This window comes from Eubalaena glacialis, chromosome 8 (genome assembly GCF_028564815.1).
Source record: "Eubalaena glacialis isolate mEubGla1 chromosome 8, mEubGla1.1.hap2.+ XY, whole genome shotgun sequence".
Lineage (NCBI taxonomy): Eukaryota > Metazoa > Chordata > Mammalia > Artiodactyla > Balaenidae > Eubalaena > Eubalaena glacialis.
In genome coordinates this window covers 110,642,034-110,661,426 of record NC_083723.1, presented here as the reverse complement: position 1 = coordinate 110,661,426, position 19,393 = coordinate 110,642,034, and the positions used below count along the sequence as shown (strand labels likewise).

General features: G+C 39.3%; 1 protein-coding gene across 11 annotated transcripts in view; it reads right to left on the bottom strand.

Annotated features, from left to right (window-relative positions):
* CALD1 (caldesmon 1) overlaps positions 1 to 19,393 on the bottom strand; it is a 177,327-nt gene that overhangs the window by 27,904 nt on the left and 130,030 nt on the right. For 9 of the 11 annotated variants that reach the window (XM_061198751.1, XM_061198744.1, XM_061198742.1 and 6 more), the window contains 3 exons: positions 7,348 to 7,494; positions 2,934 to 3,894; positions 1,560 to 1,637 (listed from right to left, as the gene is read on the bottom strand). In XM_061198751.1, coding sequence (XP_061054734.1) covers positions 1,560 to 1,637; positions 2,934 to 3,894; positions 7,348 to 7,494 — 1,186 coding nt within the window. The remainder of the gene's footprint in view (positions 1 to 1,559; positions 1,638 to 2,933; positions 3,895 to 7,347; positions 7,495 to 19,393) is intronic. The other 2 variants (XM_061198753.1, XM_061198752.1) reach the window with 1 other exon arrangement.

Sequence of the window (19,393 nt, the reverse complement as noted above, 5' to 3'; positions counted from 1 at the left end):
AATCATCATACCATGGCCATTACTGAACTGGGGCCTTATCTGAAAAGAGGCAAAGGGATGATTGGATGACTGCTGATGAGCCCCTTCTAGCTCACGGACACAATACATGAACACAGAATGCCTTGGTCATTAAAAACAAATCACATCTAAGTGAACTGAATTAAATTAAGATGAATTCAAACAGTTATTCAGCCTCTCCCCCTCCACATAAACTTAATCACTGAGTTATGATTTCATGCCCTCTTCCTTCTGTACTTAAAGATATTCCCCACAAAACACTAGCTTTAGAGATGAACCCATGTGGGATATTTCTGTTTGAGTTTAGTCCCAAGGTAATTGTCATGTTTTGGAGATGAATTTGTAGGTGTTCTTCTGTACAAAATGAGAACAATGTCTCCCAACACGTTTAACAATTTCTTTAGCTGCTTCACTAGAGCCAAATTCAATTTTCTAGTTATTAGTATTTACTCTTTCTCCTGCTTTTAACTGGGCAGTGTTCACATTCAGTTTTCACTCCCAAGCCACCACAAGTTCTATTAGAAACAGGGAGGAACACATACCGTAAACAAAATAAACATAACATGAACTAGGAGTTCTTACTTTTTACATGAATCTTAGGAAAAAAAAGTTTAAGAAAATAACCATCCCCCTGTTTAATCTCATCTATTTGCTAAATATGGATTTTTCTGTGTCTTATTCTGTGCCATAATGGGCAGAGAAATGCAGCAAGAGTCCATTTGAGTTGGAGCTCAATAGCTACAATTCAGTCCCACAGGCAGAGTAATTCAAGTCTTTTTACCTTTGATACTTTAATTTTACCATGTTTAAGTACTTTGAACTTGTTAAGTACTGTCATAGTTTTTAGGATTGCTTGGAACTGACATAAGCATGATGGTTAAAACAAGGTCAGGCTTTCTGATGCAGCATTTGAATTATGTCGGGGGCATAATGACATTCTCTCTGCAGCTCTGGTCCACTGACTTGTTTACTTACCTACAGTCAAACACCCTGGCACCAGCTCCTGTGTGTGCCTCAGAAATGCAATGCAGAACATTGTGCCAAACTTTTCTTTTGAAAACCAAATATCATCTTCAGTTCACCAAATTTTTTACTGAGATGTGTGGGAGTATTTTTCCTTTGAAAAGTTAAATCATTAATCAAAGCCAGTTGGAAATATTTCATGATTGAAATGAAAGTAGGATGGCTCAAGGAAAAAAAAATAGCACTTGGGAGAGTAGAAAGTGGGTAAGATTGATCAGAGGAGTGTTTTTCAAGCTTTCTGACTGTGACCCACAGTAAATAAAGACAATTTATATCACAGTGCAATACCTACTGGCCATGATGCCATCTGATATTTTCTATTCTATTTCATTTTAAAACTGCAGATTGACACAGTTAGCTAATTTTGAGATGCTTTAAGTTGATTTCACCATTCAATGGATCATGAGTCATGGCTTGGAAAACACTGGATTAGAGGTTACAATTTCATCAGACCTGAAATGCCGTGGAACGCTGCTTTCTGCGGCTTTATGACTAGGTTCTGTCTCAATGATATTTACCTCTTCTTTTTTGAAGGTAGGCTTGTCTTCTTGGGACTTTCCTCTTTTAGCTTGCATTTTAGCCCCCCTTTCTTCTTCCTTTTTATTTTCAAGAATGGTAAGGTCACTCATTTAAAAGAAGCCCTTGCTAGCTTACAAGAGTGAGAGGGTGCTCAGGTCACTCTGCATGTGGCGTGAAGTGACTTCTCTTTGGCTGTCCCAATGCTCACATTCCCCCCGTGCCAGTGGTTCTAAACAGCAATGTGGGATAGTTTCCTCCCACCAAAATCTTTTCTCATGAGCCTGCCATCGGGCTCACTGAAATCTAGCGTGATGTGGTGCATCTAGTGCGTGTTGACAAATCTTGTGTGTGGCCTGGTGCATCTTGTTCCTGATCATCTCAATGGAAGCTGTGTTTATTAGCCCCTTGTAAGAAGCAGGAGTGAAAGACAACTTCAGTGCAATGCAGACTTAGCGATAGAGAGTTCTCTCTGGAAAGGTGGATACACAAGCATTTCTTTTTTCTTTTTCTTTCTTTTTTTTTTTTTTGCGGGGTAGATGGTGGTGGTACGGTGGTGGTGGTTAGGTATAGTGCTTTTAATGTAGCCTTGCAGACAGACGAAAAAATATTTCTTAGCTTACAAATATTCCCCCACCCCCTATTTCCACACTTCCTTGTGCTACATAAATTTGCGTCACCCAGATGGTAAAAGACGCAAAATGTGTGCTCTTAATTGCCAGTCAGTTTTAAGTTGATGCTAACCCAGATGAATGGCTTTCTGCAAGTTTACATTAAGCTCAGGTCTACATGATGGCAAATCAGGGTTTTGACACTTTTTATAAAAGGTCCAAACTGGCTCCTTTCCCTCCCTTATTACCAGTTAATTCCAAGGGGGTTATTTTGCCTCCTTAAGATGATATTTCTGACCATGATTCATCATGTCAGTTTCCCACCCCAACTTTTAGCATATTTTATTAAATGCCAAACACACAGATAAAGTGAGGAGCTATGGTCCCCCTGCCTCATGTAGACCTGTGGATAGAGATAAGTTGTTAAAAGGAATGAGTTTAGATGCAGTGCAGAATCATAAGTCAATGCAGCACCACCACATTTGTAATCTTTGGGTTAATTCATTTTTTCTGGTATTCATAGCAACCAAGCACAGAGCAATTCACTTCTCTCTGGTTGTACCAGTAAATTTGGTTGGTGGAATAGTTAGCTATCAATTGATTGCTTTATGCTTGCACATTGCTATGACCTAAAAAAATGAGCAGCTTGCCAAATGATCAAGCACGTGGGGTGGTAGGAATGTGGGCTCAGTCCCAAATTTGATGTGCATTACATTTCTCGGAAGTTGCAGGCATCACACATTTGGTGCAAAATGTTTACTGTACCTGTTTCTTTTGGACAGCTGTCTGAAGTTTATCTTCTTGTACTTTCTTTTCATTGACCCACTTCCCTTCTGTTTTCTCCTCTACCTTTTCCCCTTTTATCTTTTTCTCTTGCATTTCCCTTTTTTTCTCTTCTAGTTGCTTCTTACGTTTTTGCTCTTCTATCTTAGCTCTCTCTTCTTCCTCTGCCTTTGCCCTCTGCCTCTCCTCTGCTGCCCTTCTCTCCTCCTCCTTAATCCTTTCCCTCTCCTTTGCCTCCCGTCTTTCTCTCTCTTGTGCAGCTGCTTTTTCTTCTGCTTCCTTTCTTGCTTTCTCCTCTGCTATCTTTTGTTCTTGCTCTGCTTTAATTCTTTCTCTTTCTTCTGCTTCCAACCTGGCCCTTTCTGCCTCAGCTCTTTCCCTTGCTTCCTGTTCCATCTTTTCTTTATGGGGAATCTCATCTGAGCCTTTTTCCCTCTCCTCTTCTGTCTTAGGCTCATCTGTACCGATTTGCCCATTTTTCAATGACATTACTGTTTCCTCCTGGGTTTCTGCTGCTTTCTCTTCTGCCACCACCTCTACCTGATTTTCTTCAATGCTCCCTTGCTTTGGCTTCTCTTCTTCTTCGTCCTCCTTTTCTTTTTCTTCTTCCTTTTTCTCTTCAGCATCCATCCACTCATTCTTCTGGTGGGACTTGGTGACTGTTTCTGTTTCCTCTATCTCGTATCTTTCTCGGCGACTTTCGCTTTTTTCTTCCTTCTCTGCCATTTCATTTTCTGCTGTGTTGTTTTGCATTCTTCTGCTGGGTAGCAACAAACTTGCATCTGCTATTGTTGGGTCAGAATCCTTCTGGCGCTCCAGTGCTTCCTGAAGGCGTTTCTGGCGTCTTTCCTCCCGCCGGGCCAGGCGCTCCAGGAGTGCAGCCTCATCGTCGGCCTCCACCTGAGTGTCTGTGGTGGTCGTCTTGACCTCCTCGTCGGGCACACTGGACAACAGAAACAACAGCAAGGACAGCTTGCTGATTAATCGGTCAGCTGGACTCATGTGCTGTGCCACATGGGAACTGTAGCAGATATATACACCTCCCCATATATAACCCCATATTAGTACATTCCTGCCTGGCTTTCAACTGGCAGCATACGCAAATCTTTGCCCATGGTCTTTCTCTGGCCATGGGGAATCTATTCTGTACACTAGAAGTGCTCTGAGTATTAATGCCACCTGGGCATTTTGCCTCAAGCAACAATTGATGAGCATTAATGCGTAAATACCTCAGCTCCCCTCACCTTTGGAATCAGATAGCGCTGAGGTGCCTATACCGCAGTGGATCTTAGAGTTCCCCGGTGGAATTAAGCTCCTGATACCCACAGTGGTAATTTGCTTGGTAATGAAACCTTTATTTGGTTGCCTTCCCTTCTCTGTCTCACTTCCCCACACTGCTACCACTTTTTCCTGGGATCATGTTACAAGTAAACTGTGCTCAAATCTTTGTTTCAGAATCGGACTTTCAGGGAACTCAAACTAAGACAAGAACCAAACTGAAAAAACGAATTCCTCTTGTATCATGTAGTGTTCCCACATGTTGCCAAATCTGGAATTCCTGATGTGGATTGCTGGAACACTAAGCACTTTGAGAGGATGGGGGTGTATGTTATAGTGCGGAGATGCTATACTCAGGCCAGTGACCCCCATGGTGGAGACATCTAACTGTCCACCACAATTTATGCTCCTCTTTCCTTAGTCACAGGGAAGTGATTGCCTGTCAAGGATTATACTTCCCACCCTCCCCTCTTCCTCACACCTAGGCGGGGCCCCATGACCAATAATTCCAATGAAATGTGAGCAGAAGTGAGATGTCCAGACCAGGACAAGTAAGAAGCAGAGGTACATTCTCTTCCCTTTCTATCTCTGTCTACTGGCTAGATCAGAGGACTCCAAAGCCCCTGAAGCTGACAGAGTCACAGGAGGAAAGAAGATAGGGAACCAGTTCTACCAGTCACACTGGACTAGTATGTGTTATTGCATCAAACTACTAAAATTTGGGGACTCATTGTTAAAGCAGCTGATGTTGCCCTAACTAATAAATATACCATCTCCATTCTTTGTCAAGATTTCCATGAATAAAGGGTCTCTTGCCCTTCTTTTCTGCAGTAGACAAAGAACAGTTAAATTTGATGTTTATAAGAAAAGAAAAGAAAATCTCTAAAAACCAAACTGTAGCATGTCCACCACTGTGCTCACTATTGCAGGATGCTGGACACTGCCCATGCCAGGGGTGCTGGTCTTCACTGCAGGAAACAACCAGTCATGTGATACTAGGACTGTGACCAGAGTTGGAAGAACATGTCTCGCAATGTTTAGAAACTCCATCAAATTTCATGGTTCATACCAACCTTGGCCCTTTTGAAGTTCAAGTTCACTTAATTTTGGAAAAACACATTTCACATTTAACAACAAGAAATGGCAGACTAAAGGCTAGATTCTAAACTTTCTTGGCCTCAGCTGTTGCTGTAAGATACTGTCTCCATGAATTAGACACATAAGGATTAAATTTCTCTGAAAATGCAAATAGTTTAGAATTTAAGGGGGAAAATCTATATACATAAGGCATTTGGATCAACTGAATTCAAATAATTTTTAAGAGGTACCCCAAATTCCAAAATGCTAGCTGGCTTAAAGAACTCTTGAGTTAAGAAACAACAGACTCTACTGAACCTTTCTTTGCTATTTATAAATCAGGACAGCAATCAACAGGAGAAGCTGAGTACCAGTCAGTTGTTTAGCCGCAAGAAGAATACTTATTCTTCTTGTGGCTAATTAGTATGTCAGAGGTAAATCACATGTTATCAGATCTGAATATGCGCTACTAAAAAAAAGAATTTTGTACTCAATCAATGCATGAAATAACTAATAATAGTAAAATGTGAAAAAAGAAGAGAAACACAAGTAGAAGCAAGATTTTAAAAGCAAGAAAACTATAGGCACTAGTAATTTTTTAAGGCATTGTTGATTACTCACTAATAACCAGATTCACAAAAGGCCTTAAAATGTCATTTTTAAACTCTTTCTTTCCCATGCCCTTCAACTCAGAAATAGAAAAGGCAGTGAAGACTATGCAGCCCTGATCTGTAAGACTCTGCTACCATCTTCCTAATAATGGTCAAAATTACTATGTGCAAGCACTGTGCATTTTACAGGTATTATCATCTCATCTAAATTTAACAACATTCCTAAAAGAAAGGTATGATTTTTACTTCCATTGGACTGAAGAAATACAGTTAGTGAAGAAAGGGTCAAGCTGGGATTCAAAGCCAGGTCGTGAACCCTAGAGAACCTCTTTGCTATACTCCCTCCCTAATCAGGAGCTACTTACCGAGGGACAAAGTCTGTTTTTCCACCTAACCAAGAAGCTTCCTGATTGAATCATCCTGCCTGCCAGCATGTTCACTACTGCCTTCAGAAACCCTCTGTGTACCCACTCAAATTCACGTTAAAGAGGCCAGAACTCTTTCCCTTCAGAATTTTCTACACAGATTGAATGAAGGGGATTATCAAATACAGTGCCCTCCCAACACATACAAAATAAAAGAATCTAAAACCAAAGCCACACAAAAGATCTTACATGATGATTTCATTATATTTAACCAGTCCACAATTTAAAAATAAAATTATTTTTTTTCTCCATTCCCCCTCCCCATCTTTTCTATACCTTGGGGCATATAAATGATATATACTATTAGCGTAATGCACTATGTGACCTTGTATGTGTGAACTTGTAAAAGCCCCTTTTGAAAAAGTTGAACTTATTAAGTATTCTTGACTTTCCTGATTTCTACCAGGACTGGTATAGGAAAAAATGTAGTACTAAACTCATAAGCTTGTTTGAATAATTACATTAAATTAAACAGGATTCTGCACCTTGTTGAATATTGTAGAGATCAAAGAATACTGGTTAAGGGTGTATATCAGGAAAAATAAGACATTTGCAATTCATGCCTACTTTTAAAATTCAAATATTATCTGCTACTGGTAGGTACAGAGGACTATTAAACTAATACATCTTCAGTTCAAAACAGATAACAATACCCTAAAGAATGAAGGTAAATAGTTTTCTTTATTTAAGCATATAACCCACGATTTTTAGTAAGTAAAAAATTTACTAGATTACAAAATAAAATAAAATCCTTCAACTGGGGTGTGTTTAGGGGATGGGATGCGGCAGGGTGGGGAGAAAGGAGCATTGGTGTCCTAATGTCTAAATCAGATTGACTGTCCAATCTGGTTAGTTGCCTTAAATGTCCACAGAAGAATTAAATAAGCTAGAAAGACGGAAAGAGTTGAACTGGGCTGAGAAGGGGATGCTTTGCCCAACACATTCCTTTCATCAGACAGGCTAAGAAGCAACTGGAAAAATTCTCCCTTCTGAAGAGGACAGTACCTGTTCTGGGTATTGACCTCCACTTGGTCAGTCACCTGTCCCAAGGATTCTTCCTCTTGCTTCTGCCGCAGCCTTTCCTGCCGGGCACGGCGGCGCCGTTCCCGGGCAGCCTCTTCCTCATCATCGTCGTTCCGCTGGTAGGCGATTCTGTAACATCACAAAGACAACTTCTTGAGCTTGCCAACTGCCCACCATCTTCACCAGCTTCTTGGAAGGATCGACCCTGAACTTGACTACTTACTGAAACATAGAGTTCTAAAAGGATGGTTCTGTTCCTTAAGTTTAGAGACCTGATCTGACTAGTTTTTAAACTTTTAAGTATCTGAAAAGCATTAGTTCAATAGCTACAGAGGATAATTTACAATGACCAAATAACAGCTTAGACTAAAAAAATTTACACAAAAGCAACTGCCTTTGGAGACTGTGGCTTAGCATATTTAGATTTCTTTACTCAGCTGATAATTAGCATGTTAAGATTTAGAAGCAGAAATCCAAAGAACTGAACTGAAAGTACTCAAAACACTTATTGAAAAGATTCAGCATGTTGTATGAATTATTTGTGGATATGTTGTCACAAAGGTCAGAAAAGAATCAAGTTACGTTACCAAACCAGGACTTTGGCATTAATAAGCCAAACAGCTAACTAAAATCCAGAGCAGGATATCCTCTTTGCTTGGATTTAATTTTTTCCTTTTTGTTCACTTTCACTGAAGAAAAGTGTTATTGACAACTGATAGGAGGCTTCACAGTCAGTGCAGCGCCCTCTAAGGCCCCCTCTTTTGTTCTAAAACTGCTTTAGTGCCCCACTACCCACACGCTGGGCACATCTTGGGAGCCCACAGGTGTGTATTTAGATAGAAACCTAAGGGCTAAGGCAGGTAGAAGAGGCGCAGAGGGTTTCACATGCATATATGGTATTTAGCTTTCCTAGTTTATCGGAAGCAAAGAACTACTTAGGGAAATTATACAATCAATATCACTAGTTAGATACGTTTCCCCTAATATTTATTCCCAAGTAAAGAATCGGAGCTGGGGAACTCCAGATGCCCAGACTCATGAGGAGATAGCCTGCGTGGTCACCTGGCTCTTTTGGAAGGAGGACTGTGTACGGACATACGGAGTGCTGGGAAGGCATGGCAGTGCTGGCTGGCCCAGGAACAAGCTGGCCCGATGGATGCATGGGATGCAATGGAGATGCACTGTGCAGCAGACTGCTTTTTACCTTGGACAGTTAACATGCTTTTTTACAGTGTTACTTACATATCTACAAATAGAAATCCATGTATGTAAACGTTTCATGCTTATCAATAATGACTAAGCTAAAATAATTTACAAATGAAAGAAAACAAAACAGCAGAGTCATATAATATATACCAACGAAACGAACCTAATATGACTGATGATGGTTTGCTCATGTTAGATTTACAAACTAGGTATTTTTAGATCCAGTACTTTACTTTACCTATCTTTTGACTTCAATAATACAAATGCTATGAATGTTTTTGACCTTACAAAAACAAGATGAACAGTTCTGAAGGTTGGTTGGTTTGTTCTTTGCTACTTAAGAAACTCCGACTTCATACTTGCTAAAATGTGCTAGTGTGCAATATTCAAATGCCAATATAAATAAACTGTCACTTAGTAATTCTATAAAGCTGACTGGTTTATTTCCACAAATATGGAGAGAAGGGCAGTGTGATATAGTTAAAGGATAACTAGGTTAATACTCAGAAAACCGAGTTTCTAGAACTGGTCTCTCCCCAGCTTGCAGCCCTTTGATTAGCCTGCATTAAACTGCCTTGTCTGTAAGTGGGTGACAATCAAATGAAATCATGGGTGTATTGTGGTAAGGCATACTACAGTGTAGTATTTTGTTGTTATTAGGAAAGTGCAGTGGAGGAGCTGCTTTGTGAGGAAAGATGAGTTCAATTTTAGACTTGTTGAATTTGAGGTGACAGCATGACATGATTTGAATGTTCCTTTCTAATTCAATCACATTGTAGTTTGCAGCTGAAAGCCCTTCCCAGTGGTTTGGCTTCAGTCTTCAGATTCTTGGCTTCATATTCCTTTGGCTTATTTCTCAGTAGACAGCTTTAACCACAGCAGGGAGAATGAGTCCTTAATGACTGCTTCCCAAGCTAATCAAACAGAAAGTCTTAATTTGCCCTTCTACGTCTCTGGATCAGCCATGAGGTCTTGGCTATTACTTGGGGCCTTCCTTTTCCAAGACAAGCAAGACACATAAAAGCTCCATATGGGACACCCTATGGCAACAACAAAACCCTCCCCGCTCCTAAATGGAATCTCATTTGAAGCCCTTAATTTCCCACTATACTTGAATATCTCAGAGGTGTTACTCTCCCTCCTCCCACCCACCCAATGTGCTTCATGGCGGATGCTGTTGGCTTTTAGTTCTGACACGACCTAGATATGCCATCTGTCTCGGCCAGGTCACGCTCAGTCTTCCTTCATCTTAGGTTTCTCATCGGAGGCGTGGCCTTCCACAACCAGATCACTGCCCCTGTCTCTGCTAACTCTTCTTGCTTCATACTGCTTAAAATTTATCATCACTTTCCATGGGTAGACTCTTACCTAGGATACACAGTTGCCAGAGCTAGATTTTTGAGGACCTTTTATTGCTACTAATAAAGAAACATGTTAAAATTGTTTTCATAGTTAAAAACAAAAAAGGAGCCAAAATGTTTTCATGGCATTTTGAATCAGAACGTGCCCGGCTGCTGGCTCAATAACATATCAGTTGACTTTGTAAGTGAAATTGTGCCCATGCCAAATGACTTGATATGTGTAGAAATTCTTCGAATGTGGGCCTCCCTACTTTAGTCCTCAGAGGGCAGAGCACACAGCGGTTGCTTAGCTTTCAGTCCTCTCCCACGGCAACTACCCTTCATACTACTACCAGAGGTTTATTACTTTTCTTTCAAAATTGAAAAACCTTAGTTGTTAAATTTTTTCTGATTCTAAAAGTAACATGCACTTATTATTTTCTTAAACCAGGCATTAAAAAATGTACAAAAGAGAAAGTAAAAATCAGTTCCCTAATCCACCACTCAGATATGAACGTGATTAACATTCAATGTATTCTACCAGAACTTTTCCTTTGCATGCATAGATATTTTAATTTTTAACAAAGTGGGATCATGTTATATATACTACTTTAGAAACAACTTCTTTAATTTACCTTATTTATGACTATTTTAACACATTAGCAAAATATAATTTCCAACAGCAACACAGTATTCTATGACCAGATGTACGTAGTGGATGTATGTATGTGGATGTACTATAATCTATTTAACCAGATTTCTACTGATGGGCAGTTAAGATTTTTCCAAATTTATGTTCTTATAAACAATGCTGTAAAGGACATCACTATAGATATACTTTTACCACTTGTTCAATTACTTATCTAGGAAAAATTCTCAAAAGTTAGAATTCCTGAGTTTAAGATATGCTCATTTAAAGGCTCTTGTTAAACACTGACAATTTGCCCTCCAGAAAGGTATGTAACATCAGCAATGTATGAGTGCTAATTTCACCATAACAAGAATTTATCCCAAAAGACAGATGAGAACACCACATCCTTAATACGTCCACATGATAGCACAACAACTGCTTTAGGCTTCAGTTAAAGACAAAATGTTAACATTCTAACTTTTCACACACCAGATTTAAATGTATTTGAAGTGCTGCTGACTAGTAAAACTCATACCTAACCACCCACTGGGTTGTAATAAAAGCATAACAATCCATTTGTTCTTTCTGTGAAACTTCAGCAGATGCTGGCAGTAACCAGTCTACTGTATCGTACACTATAAAGACAACTGATGTTCCCAGATGATTCAGAGCAGCAGAGGACTCGAAGTTCCTCTGAATCATCTGAGAAAGATTAAACTATGTTTATTAGAGTTTTAATCAAATGCATTTTACTTAAAAAATGAGTAATCCCAAATGATATGTAAGGCACCTTTTATTAAATAAAATGTTCAATTGACTTTCCCACCCAGGCTGGGGGTCAGCAGGTTTACTCTGGAGTATTATGGTTTGTTTCTGGGTAATTGCCTTTGCTCATCTCTTAGAGACCACTTGGAGAAAGGTATGATTGATCTTACTGCCGGAAGCCCAGAGCTGCTGGCAGCAAAATGGCTCATCAAATATTCGGGAGAGAAATGATCTTGTGTGTGTGTGTGTGTGTGTGTGTGTATCAATAAGTGCTGAACAATCTCAGAAGTCCGTAATAATTACATGATGTTATTTGATTGTGTCAGTGGTATGAAAAAAGCAGAAAGGTCTGGCTTTTCTTCCATTCCCAGAACCACTGCCTAAATATCCTGGTGTTATATTATAAGAAAAAACAGGTCTATGCAATGGGAAAACTCTCTTGGAATGTTGTGGCTTTCACACCAAAGACTTTTTAAGTCTTTACCACCAGACCTCTACTGCCTCAGTGTATTCAAGTAACACTATAATCATGTTACAAGCTGTGCCTTTTAGATAGAAAGTTCAAATAAATAAAATATTGCAGACATGGCAAATAATGAAACCACTGAGGACTCAGCGTCTTTACATTTGGCTGGGCCAGGGTCTAAATGTACACTAGATGAGATAAAGAGGAAGTGGCAGAGGCTTCCACAGTAAGACACAGGAGCAAGGCACTAGCTGTCACCTTGCCCCAATGTCCCCCTCACCCCATCTTCTCCAATAAATATTTCTCAAGACTTGCTCAACACTGGCAAAATTCTTACTATAATTTCATCTACAGTATAGAGTTTTTTAACCCTGTGTTCTCCATAGTGTGAAGAATGTTACTCTCATTTCCTTTCATTTTGTCTGTTTGTTTTTATTTTGCTATTTTCTGATTTGAGACTCCAGTACACAATCCTTAACGTTTTCAAGTAAAAATGCTGGCAATAACATTTTATTAACAAGACAAGATCTCTTATCAGGAAACCATGTTTAAAAATAGAACAAGAACAAGCAATAACCAGTTTTATGAGGGGGCTGATTTTATTACAAGTTTAAGAGCACTAAAGAAAATATTTAATTTTCTATATCTTACAGCAATGGTTACTAACATTTAAAGAATGTGGATCTCTTTAAAATATCAAGAAAAATTAAAATATCATGACAGTTGCTTATAGTTTTGTTATTTATTAAAAATGTTTTATAAAGTCTATAAACTCAACACTGCATAAAAAAGGAATCTGTATCTTATAAACCACTGCATTTATACATATTTGCAGAGCAGTCTTTCATACCTGAAACAGTTATTTATCAGACTACAGAAAATAAATTTAGGAATCTCTTCCAATAACTTCACCACTAGAGAACCACTGGTATATAGAAAGAGATTACCAGAGTGCCACTGAACAGACTCTGACTTGTCCCCTTCAAGCTCTTTTGCATCCTTTAACATTCCTTGTGCTTGGCAAGCACACATACACATACACAGACACAGACACACACGCAAACCCACAGGTTAAGTGAGGAAAACCTCGGAGAAAATAAAAGGCTCAAGGCACTAAAATGAGGCCCGTGTACAAAAGACTTATAGAGATCCCCATTCAGATCAAAGTTTCCAAGTCTCTCTGTTTTCCTTAATTATTTCTGCCACATTCCTATATATATTTTTTTTTTTTTGGCAGGAAGCCTGCCTTCTCCCAGAATGGGCAGGAAGTCAGGTCGCAAGTTTGCGAGGCCAGTAGCTCGAAGGGCAGCAGCAGCCAGTAGAGAAGGTCATTCCTATATTTTAAAAAGAGAATGTTGCACCTAAAATTCCAACAGAACAAATAAATTCGCTACCTGAAAGAAGGACTCCTACCAACAGTTCATCATCTGTGAATTCACAGTAACTTATAGGCCAGCAGACACTTAGCTGAACCCTAAGATCCGCTTTCATCTCCCTGCATCCCTTTGTACCTCTTCTTTCATGCAAGGAGTCATCCGATAGAAGGTGGTGCTGGTTGAAAAAGATTCCAGGTTGTAACTGTGACACTCAATCCCAAACACCATCCTGCCCCCAGCTTTCTGCAGCTGTACATTCCCCACGCAGGCCAGACTCAGGAGGAAGACTGACTGGGGTTCACATCTGCAAAGGACTTCTTAGTCAATTACTTTTCTTTGATTTCCATCATTCTTGGTTCTGCCAATGTCATTGTCTTAGCCTGGGTCTTAATATGGGATCCAACTTAGAGTTAAAGCCTCATGTGGGTTGAAAATGTGGTCATCAACTATTAGGAGGCAAAATGATTCATACATACTTTCAGTATTGTTTTTCATGTACCAAAAAACCCCAGTGATTTTCTTTCATTATATGAAATGCAAGCGATTCTCCAAACATATCCAATTAGCCCTGTGAATTGCTCAAATGCTCTTAGTAAAATTTCAGGCAATGCTGTGATCAGGAGGGAAAATCCTGACCTGCTGAAATGAATCATATTTGCTCTGCAGATTTACTGTATATTTGAAAGTTAAAAGAGGTTTATAGATACATTCCAGGCTCTTAAATATGATTTTGTTTATATATATGTGGTGTCTGTAAAATGTTGTGGTTTCCCTTAATGCACATAAGGTCCAATTCTGAATGTTTTTCCCTTGGATTCCTTAAAAGAAAGGCATTAAAAATTACAGTGGAGGAAAAAAAATCAAGAAAATAAAAATATTTTCAGGTCAAAATATGTTTAGAAATGGATTAATAGCTAATAGTCAATTGGTCTATTAGTAATTAATATAGGATAGAATGAAAGAAAGCCCCCCTCATTTAGAATATATGTATATATATATATATTTTTTTTTTTTTTTTTTTTTTTTCTGGTAGGGAAGGTAAAAATATGCTGAATTTCACTGAAGGATTCATTGCTATGTCAGGGGTGTGCCTTTTATGGGAGTGCAAGCATGCAAGGGGATACATTACTCTGAAGAAATTTACCCAGGAAGAGAGGTATGTCCCACCCCATCTCCCTGTACACACACACATTTGAGAGCTACTAAGGTTTGCAAACCAGCCATAAATTTTGGTTCTCAACAGTAAGACACTGTGTGCTTGCACACTTCAGTGTTCTCATATATGTTGTTCACCACAAGTTATCACCAGCAGCCTACCATATGCTTTATATAATGGTGACATCCCATAATCACATGAGTTTCTATAACCACAGACCATGGTGGGGAAACATGTCGCGGAACAGAGTAGAAAGAAACAACATCAGGCAGTGGGAGAAAAACCTCTTCGCCTTGCCTCCACACACTCTCATAGAAGGCTGGTTCTTAGTATCATTATGACTGTGATGTCCTGGCAAACAAATAGATCAGCTCTGATTGATCATGTATGGTTAGAGGGAACTCCGGGAGCAGGGCGAGTTCTGATTCTGCCTCAGGGTTGTATGGCTGACTAGGGCTTACGGGAACACAGTTCTCAGGACGGTCCTGCTCTGGGACAGACAGACCCCTAAGCTTAGAGACTCATTGCTGAATTGATACAGATAGTCATTTGTATCAGGAAATTTTAAAAAGATGAATTCTAACTGTTTCGGGTCAGTATTTTAAATTAAAAAGACGTTTAGCATGAAATATATTGTACCTATGAATGAGTGTATAGTACACCACCACGTAAAAGAAGAATAATGAACCAAACACCCAAGTACCTACTACCCAGCTTAAATAGCACCAGCACTTTGAAGATCCTTATGTGCCCTTCCTCAACCCCATTCCTATCTCTTTTTAAATGCCTCCAAATAACCTCTAACCTGAATTTTAATTGTTCTCTTGCTTTTCTTTGTAGTTTTACCCCCAAGGGATGCATTCCTAAACAATTCATTTTTTAGTTTTGCCTTCTCGAACTTTATATAATCATACTATATGCATTCTGTGATTAGTTTCTTTCACCCTACATTATGCTTTTGAGATTCATCTACGTTTATATGAATAGCTGTAGTTTATAATGACAGATGAGATACAGGATTTCCCAAACATTTCTTGAGATTATAGTTTGGATAAGATAAATGTCTAACTTTTTATTCAACTGGTGCCATGTTCTTTTTTAAAGTCCATAGATATTCAGTAGAAATAAAATGAATAGAATCTGGATTATTTCTTACTGAATTGTTATTTTTTCACATTTATTTTTTAAAGGAATAATGCATCTGTCAAATCTACTAAACACAGATTTTGGAGGGATAATTCCATGGCAGTTTCCTGAGATAAACTAAAATCTATTTGTTCTGTCACAAACAGGACCGAATTTGCACCACTCCCACTATCCCACCCTATTCAAACGATAAGCTTGGTCAGATACAAACAGTTCAGTTTTTAATTTATAAATGTTTAGAAAGTGTAGATATGGAAAGAGAAGATTGATGATGGAGAAGATATATTTTACTCCTCACTTGATAAGTCAAGTTAAGCTTTGATTTGAAATGAATGACAAGGAGTAAGAGAAATGTTTAAGTGGCTAGTAAGATAATTAAAATAAAGTAACCAAACTTCCCTCTCCTTTAACTCTGATTTGAAATTCAACTGGTATAAAATGTGGCTGATACAGGATAAACCCAATTACTACCTATGTTTTCATAAACATTACCTTTTCTTCATCCCCAACCTAGGATTCTTTGTCTAATAAGAAACTTAAATAAAATATGATCATTAATAAACTTGGGCTTTTAAAAATGTTGTCATTCAAAAGTAAAATCTGATTTGGGGTTGTTTTCTGACTGTTGTATCTATTAAAGGACAATCTTGGTTTAATGTGCATAGTAGATGTGGACAATGAACCTTGGGCTTAGGTAATTTATTTTCAAGTAAAACATGATAAGACAATTCATCAGACCTGGGTGCCTATGACTGGCAATACTGCATTCTGCCAGTTCTTTCTCTTGCATGTAGGTCTGAACATACAGCTGATGAAAAACACTGCCTTAGAGCGGGGTGCAGGTAAACCTCCACATGTCCAACGGCCGACTTGGATGCAACTGCATCTGACCACAGATATATAAACAAGCAGATTCTTTTCACAGTCAAAGACAATCTCCTAGAAACAGAAACTTCCATTGCCATCTTCAAATGTAAAAAAATGAACTCATTTTAGATGAGTCTTATACTTAGTGTGATCTAGAAATTAAAATATTACCCCCAAATTTGTGTGATGCAGTACAAAGGTTCATAATTTCACGTGGTGGGGCTTTGAATTATGGTACTGCTATCACATTGCTAAACACTGGACAAAAGAAACAAAGTGATTGGGAAAACAAAAACAAGATGTCCTTAAGTGGAGATTATGAACCTGTGACTAATTAGAAGGAATTCCTGTAAGGGAAAGCGGTATTTCAGACATGCTGACGGAAATGGTACATGGCATGTGGGTACTGCTAACTGAAGTCACATGTCCTATGTCAGCTGAGAGGATTCTCAGCATCCTCTCTACACAGGCAGTGCTTAATGCAGGGAAATTTATGGGTAATGGATTTTCATAACAGGCCTTTTATGATCTTCTCCTCCCTCAAAAGTGCCCTCTGGAGCTTTCCTGCTTCCACTCTCATTTTTCTTAATTGGAAAAAGATTTAGTATTCATTTCCTCTCTCCCAGTGCTCTTTTGGCTCCATTTCCCTTGGGGTGGCATGGCCTCCCATCATTCCCCCCCACCCCACCCCTGCTTTTGTCCTTCCTCTCTCCTTCAGAAACAGAAAGCTCAAATATACTGATAGATATGACACTGGAGCATTGTTTCCAGCAACTGTGGTGAGTGATGGGACTGTTATTCTAACAAGAAAGCATATTTTGGGGTGATTACTACCTCCCCAACTCCAGCGGTATTACACAACCTTACCTAACATCCAGCTGGCTCATAGCTAGAACTGCAGAGTTTTGTTTACAAGTGGTAGCAAGTAGAAAGACAAACCTTGAATAGAGACAGGAAATGGAAAAATGAAAGGCCAAATCCGGAAGTTTGGACCTATGTGAAGAACATTTATTCTTGTAGGGGACTTGGGAGCCAATGGCTGTTAATGGGTCCAACCTCCCTACTGTTATGAAAAGAAGTCGAGGACTCTGCTCTGCACTTGGTGGATCATCTTCCTAAGTCAACAGAAACCTTTCCTACCATGGGGGCTGCTCCATGTGGAAGGAATAAAGCAGATACCTATTTGTTGTGATTTGGTAAACAGCCAGCCTGACCAAACCAAACCAAACCAAATAAAGACCTCCATAGTTAAAGTTAATAGAAGACCCCTATAAAAATGTGAACATTTAAACAGATAAAGTAATATTAAATAACTAAGCTCCCACATTTGTGTGTGTGTTAACTGAATTAGATCACCGACAGCTGAAGAATCAGACAGCCGGGGCTCTGAGAGAGAGAAACATGGGCATTAGAGACATTCTTAGATAGCACTTAAATTGGCTGAGGCACCTGTCCTGCACCAGCAGATCGACACCCCAACAATAGAGTATAAACCAATACAGTCACTAGTTCTTTAAAATTGTTACCTAGTACAGGAGGCACTGCTTCAGTAGGGGAGATAACTGACTTTACTCTAAAAATATTTTTTTCTAGTTATAAATTACAAAGTTACGGCACTGGCATTGGTTTATCGGATTCTGATCTTGTGTATATTCCTCTCTACAACGAAACCACTGATCCCCGTAGCACCTAGACTTCGAAGGGAGGACAGTTAAATTCAAGTGGGACATCAGAGTGATGGGCTCTGAACAGCCTAGATTCTGAGGAGGTGTTGGTGGCCGATGTGCCAGATATGAATATGGCTTCTTAACTTACAGAATTGGGGTGCTGGTTGGTAATGCTACTCTAACATGCAAATTGACACCTAGGTGACTGGAATTAATGCATTCATCCAACACACATTTATTGAGTATTTACTCTATTCAAGCCACTGAGGGTGGAAACTAAGGTGAAAACCCTGAAAAGAGTTTATAATCTGGTAGGGAAGCTAAGACAGGTGTAAGAACATAATAATAGATAGAATGCAGTAAATATCATAGGAGATGTTGATAAAGTGGTCTAAAGTTTAGAGGAGGAAGAAGACGATTCCAGCTAAGGGATCAGAGAAGGCTTCGTGGAGAAAGTGGTACCTGAGCTAGATCTTTTAGGATTGGGTCTGAGGGGACAGAAGAGGATCTTTCCACATACAGAGAGATCCAATAGCAAGGCTGCAGAGTCAGAAAATATGGACATGAGAAAGCAAACAATCCAGTCTGGCCGGTGCTTGGAGTACATGAAAGGTATTAGTGAGGCTCCAGTTGTGCTTGGCACATACAGAAGGACAGCTTCCAGTAACTGGAAGAGTAAACCAACCATTTTACAAAGCTTAAGAGGGGTGCTCCTTCCATTGCGGTGGCCCTACGGAAACACACAGGGAGGATTTTCTAGTCTCAGTCTCCACTCCAGGTGTTTTATGTCACTCTGCAGCTTTTCCTGAGAAATAAAGGGCTAGCTACCCAATATCAAGGGCTCCATAAATCTTAGCTGCAAGAGGAGACTTCAGTTCAGCAAATCCTACGATCATTTAGAACAGAAGCACTGTGGAGGATCCTTCAAGAGCAATAAGCTGTGATTTCCAATTTTTCAGAGTGGCATTTATGTCCTTTTTTATTCTCCACTGTCTTGTACTCACTTTGCCCACATAGAGTAAATCAAATTTTTACTTATTCTGCTTGTTAATCAGATCCCAGGTGCAATCCACCACTGTGGCAAGCTGGCAAGATAGTAAAACAACAGAATCATTAAACTAGAAGGAATTTTGGAGGTTATTTTCAATCCATGCTACACATGGTAACCTGGGGTTGAAGAGGTGAAGTGACTCAAGCAACTACAAAATCAGGACTAGACCCAGGTCTTTAGATCCCATACTTGTTTTCTTTCTAACCTATGACACTGTATCAGCTTTCTTAGGGTGTTCTGTAGATTAACAAAGAGCTCCAGTCATCTAAGCCAGGGATTGGCAAACTATGGCTCAAGGGCCGAATCTGGCCCACATTCTGTTGTTGTAAATAAAGTTTTGTTGGAACATAGTCATTC